The sequence below is a fragment of the Rhamphochromis sp. 'chilingali' genome, assembly GCF_963969265.1.
Source record: "Rhamphochromis sp. 'chilingali' genome assembly, chromosome: 9".
NCBI classification, from domain to species: domain Eukaryota; kingdom Metazoa; phylum Chordata; class Actinopteri; order Cichliformes; family Cichlidae; genus Rhamphochromis; species Rhamphochromis sp. 'chilingali'.
This window is the reverse complement of record NC_137936.1, coordinates 23,370,295-23,375,126: the sequence shown is the minus strand read 5'-3', so window position 1 is coordinate 23,375,126 and position 4,832 is coordinate 23,370,295. Positions and strand designations below refer to the sequence as shown.

The window sequence follows — 4,832 nt, the reverse complement described above, 5'->3', positions numbered from 1 at the left end:
CCATCCAACCCTGAGGATCTTAATCAGCAGTACATTCATAGTCACACATGCAACGCGCTGACACGGGAATGTGTTTGACCTACCCTTAATACTTTGTAGTGAATGGCTCTGTTGATTTCCAGTGGGAAAAGATTCTGCTCTTCACTGGAGCGGGCCCAGTTAACGTATCGCAGCCAGTTCCCCTTCATGGGGTCTGTGGCATCGATACACATCCAGCCCCGTGTTGGGAAATAAACCTACAGAACACAAGCGGGAAGGTGACGTTTTAAAAAGCAAATAAATAAATAAATCTAAATCAGAAACAGAGATGCAGTGAAGAGTTTTTTAATTCTGTGCCTTGGAAAACTCCAAATGTTTATGTTAACTTGCTCACGGCACACAGAGGACTTCCTAAACTCTTTTGAACTACTGCTGCTTGATAAAGAATGCAGCTGGGCTCGTTATTAGCAAGTATCACAGAAAAAGGTGGCTATGCGCATTTTTAGGGAAAAGGAGCAAGGGGAGGGCTGCAACATACCTCCCACATGTAAACATTGCTGGTCACCTGGGACCTTTTCTTCTTCTCTCCAACAAACGGACCAAGCTTCTTGCCTTTAGGGATGACTCGTGTCGCCCAAACACCTGAAAATAATAAAAATAAAGAAATAAAAAGCAAAGACACCTTACTCATGCCACATCTGAGAGTTATATATTAATGCATTTATTAATAATGCATGGAAATATGTGAGCACACTTATAAAATAGAGCCACAACTGATATATTTTGGTAAACCTTAACAGTCTGTGTTGATAATCGTAAGGATAGGCATGATACGCCATGTAATAAACCTCAGTGAAGTCATTTTGTTTTGGGGGTGGGGGGGGGGGGTCATTTTAGGACTGATTTAGATGTTTAAATTCTAACTTTGTGCACAGAATAAATCAGTTAGCAGAAGCAGGAGATCCAATAATTATGCAACTATATTTCAACCCGGTGGATTTTGTGTCAGATAGGAGATCAAGGTGAGCAGTATCATATCCTGGTTTGTCCTTGCTTTGATTTTTCCCCATTCTTTGATCAGTTTCTTCATTATTATTTCATTGCATTTGCTCACTTTGATTTCAAATACAGATCAATACAACCCACGCTTCTTGATTTAATGCATGTTTGCATGTCCATATAATGTATCTGTCTAGCTGTAAAGCACGGGTGTTTAGCACCACGAGATGTTTATGCATCTAACAGACTCTTTGAAGGAGTAAGCATGCACGAGGCATGTTAGAAAAAAACACTCAAAGCCTTCGACTCAGATGACTCGCTTCATGTTTGTTTAAGTTCTGATTCAGTTATCATTTTCAAGTTTCACTTTCTGGCCCAGCCTGGTCTTGCTTTGCTCCACAATCATTGGTTGCTGGAAGTCTGTTTCAAGGTTATATAGCCGTGAGATTCAAATGAAACTCAACATGTTGCCAGTCCTAAAAGAAGTTGTTACAGTTATGAAATGAGACCGGCTACTCACCAATGCGGCTCTGATTTACAGCAGAAGGCCCCAGATTCAGATAGTCAGGCAAATCTTTCCACACATGAGCTGGAATTTCATTCAAAGACTCCACTGTACCTCCAGTAATAGCCATGGCCTGCAATAAGTGACATGAAGCAGCACTCGTTGATTGTCAAAAGCACCTGGCTCATTAAAACATCTGCAGTTATATTCTGCTGCGTTTTTACTTGTCTGTGCATAAAACTGAGATCCAATAGCAAATAAAAGCAAAACTTATGTCTAATTATCTATAGTGATCCATTTCCTGTTCTTAAAAAGAAACGGCTGTTATTTTTTCTGAAATGGAAGTTGCAGCATGTAAATCTGACCACAGGTAGACAGCATTTTGGAGATATTTCCTCGTCAGCTTCTGTTACAGAAGCCTCTTGTGGCTCTGAATAATTATGCAGCCATTTATATTCCCCAGATGCATAAGCAGCTAAAAGGTTTATGCTTCAGATTCAGTAAGGCTGATTTACAGGAATTTTAAAGAATAATTCTCAGTGGTATCACAATACAGCAGTATATTATGCATATGAAACAACCATTTTCTACAGACCTCAGTCAGTGTGCAACTGAGGCAAAAAAAGAAAGAAAAAACACCCATGAAGAGGCAAAAATCAGAGATTGTTTACTTGTATGTGTGTAATATTATTCCTTTTCAGTTTAATAATGTAGCTCTCAGGTTTAATCATCAGTGCCATTTGTTATTTCCACCCCTCCAAGTTTCTTCTTCAGCACAATCTGGTGCACTTCCGTTCATTTAGTAAGCATCATCTTAGTTCACTTAGAGCCTTGCAGGCAGCAGCTCTTTAACGCCTTTAGTATCAGTGGGCAGAAACTGTCACAATCATGCATACGCTGTGCAAGTTAACAGAAACTTTTCAAATTACACTCATAAAAAGTAAAAGATATTGAGGAAAAAAGCCAAAATAATCTTTTGCTTGTTGGCTTTAGAGGTGTTTTTTTCCTGTCTATTAACTAATCGCGGAATTAACTTTCAGCTTAGCAAATTAATCCTGCAACTATTTCCATAACAGGCACATACTGAGCTTTAAGTCTCTCGCTTTGTATCCCAACTGGCAGAAAAGCCATTTGTTAGGGACAGCAATAAGCAGCTGACCCATGTGTGGCTCTGTGGACCAGGCATACGCATTATTACACTCAATGCAATAAAGAGATATAAAACCCGAGCGGTTCACTAGCAGATATTTTGACCTTAACGACTGTAACGTGACAAAATGATGAGGCAGTGGCAGATAAATGGCATATCTGAGACAATAAACCTCACTGTCTCCACTTGAGGCACTCGAGCTTGAGCTATTGATGCCCCTTTAAAATAAAGGCTAAAATGCTTAACTTTTTATTGGCCAGTCGGTGTAGATTGATTATATATTTTTTCTTTTACTACCACCGGCGTTCCTGGAGTTGTGATCAGACATGTTTAAATCCCCCCTAGCTGAAGTTCAAGCAACAAACAGCAAGAGATTTTAAATTGGGGTGTGTGCGTAGAGCGCATTTTAAAGCGTTTTCTCTCAGATCGTCAAAGAAAAGAAAAGTTGATCCAAGCAAACAAAACTGACTGGAAGCCTTACACTAAAGCGCCTGAAAGATGCAGTTTATTGTTACCCTTGTAGGCAAACCGTCCGCTCTCCTTATTCTTCCCGATGCTGGCCGGGAGTAAGGTGGTTGGAGCGGTTTTTCTCCCTCAATATTTCCTGTCGTAAGGTGTTTGTTGGGTTTAGGATACTCATACGCGCACTTACCTGCTTTATTTCACCGGGAACTTGTGATTTTTGTGCTCTACCTGCTGTCAATCTGTTGAAAATGGTGGATGGAGGGCTTGAGTCGAAAGCCTTTTCAGTGACTCGAATCGCGGTGTAGTGGAGTTGGGAGAGGCAGCCTCTCAGACCCGTGCTCACACACACAGCGATGGGGCAAATATAATTCTCAAGTCAGCCTGCGAGGAAGGAGGGGGGTGTTTTGGTTTTCTTTCTTTCTTTTTCTTTTTTTTGTGGACGACCAGAGCAAGGCTCCCTTGCTCGCCTCTCTTGCGAGCAGTGGTCCAAGTCCTGTCCACACTGCAGCCTAACATGAAACCATGCCAATTAAGTACCTTGCCTAGATTAATCTGTGAGCATAATGGGCCTGTAGGCTGGTACCATCTGTGCAACCATGAATAGCAGAGAGGAACTCAATAAAAGCAGTGGAAATGCAGGCAGAAGGGTGTCAATGCGTCCTCTGTTTTTATGTATTTTTAATTTTAAGTAACTGAGCTGTTGCTTCCTTGTTGCCATATCTCTATTGCAGTTATTCTAAATCTAATAGGGCAGTATTTTAGAATTTAAATAATATACGTCATTTCAAAATGAGGGAGGTACATGGGGGGAAATGGGATTTAGTGTTTCCAAAAGCACAAGCACGTGTTGGTTAATTTATTTTGTTAAATTATTAAGTTTATTAAGATTTTATTTTTAACAGAATAATGTAGAAACAAGTTCAAATGAGAGCCGAGTGAAAACTTTTTCAGTAAAAGTAGACTTAATCAGAATCAGAATACGTTATTAATCCCTCAGGAAATTATGTATTGTGTGTGTATGTATTATGTATGTTAATTGAGGAAGCAAGGCCTTACAATAGCTGGTTTCATCAACATCTGTATGAATATACATATCATTTTATATTGCATGATTCAGTCAGTCAGTCTGATTAAGTAAAATACAAGACAACCTTTTTTTTTTTTTTAGATCATTTAACACCTTATAGTCAAAGCGCTAGATCACCATAATGCTAAATTAATAATGAAAAAAAAGGGGCTGGGTGGGGGGTAAACAGCTAAAGCAAGCAACACAGTTTCATTTGTTGGACTTCCTGTTGGGCTGTAGTGTAACCTCACAGATATAGTAAGTGTACTGGTTCCTTTGGAGCAAATTGGGTAGACGTGACATTTCTCACTACTAACAGGAAGTGCCTGTGGCCACTAGAGGCTGCTGCGATACCACATACTGGTTGTCCATGTGGACGCTCCTGTACAAGCCTGCAGATCTGTGAACTGTGACTGTAGGAGATGGAACTGGGCTGGGGTCAGAGCAGCACTTTAAATTATAAGTACTGGCTGAGTTGTAACACTTGTGATCAGATGTGTAGGAAAATTTACCACCTCTCTCTGCACAGTGTAGATGTCTCTGTCTAATTTTAACAGGAATAAAAGGTAACACCGTTCCTGCTGTTAATGATCATGAAAGCATCTGCGTGGCAGCTTCTTAAGGTATGACCTTGTGCCCTTATTAGTGCACATAATTGCAATGCTTTT

The 4,832-nt window shown here is 40.1% G+C and overlaps 1 protein-coding gene across 1 annotated transcript in view; it reads right to left on the bottom strand.

Moving 5' to 3' along the window:
• prdm2b (PR domain containing 2, with ZNF domain b) overlaps positions 1-3,429 on the bottom strand; it is a 23,685-nt gene extending 20,256 nt beyond the window's left edge. The window contains exons 1-4 of the mRNA XM_080891012.1: positions 3,286-3,429; positions 1,499-1,616; positions 518-621; positions 84-236 (exon numbers count right to left, since the gene is read on the bottom strand). Of these exons, the coding sequence (XP_080747138.1) occupies positions 84-236; positions 518-621; positions 1,499-1,613 (372 nt within the window). The 5' untranslated portion in view covers positions 1,614-1,616; positions 3,286-3,429. The remainder of the gene's footprint in view (positions 1-83; positions 237-517; positions 622-1,498; positions 1,617-3,285) is intronic.
• Between the last annotated feature and the right edge of the window lie 1,403 nt (positions 3,430-4,832).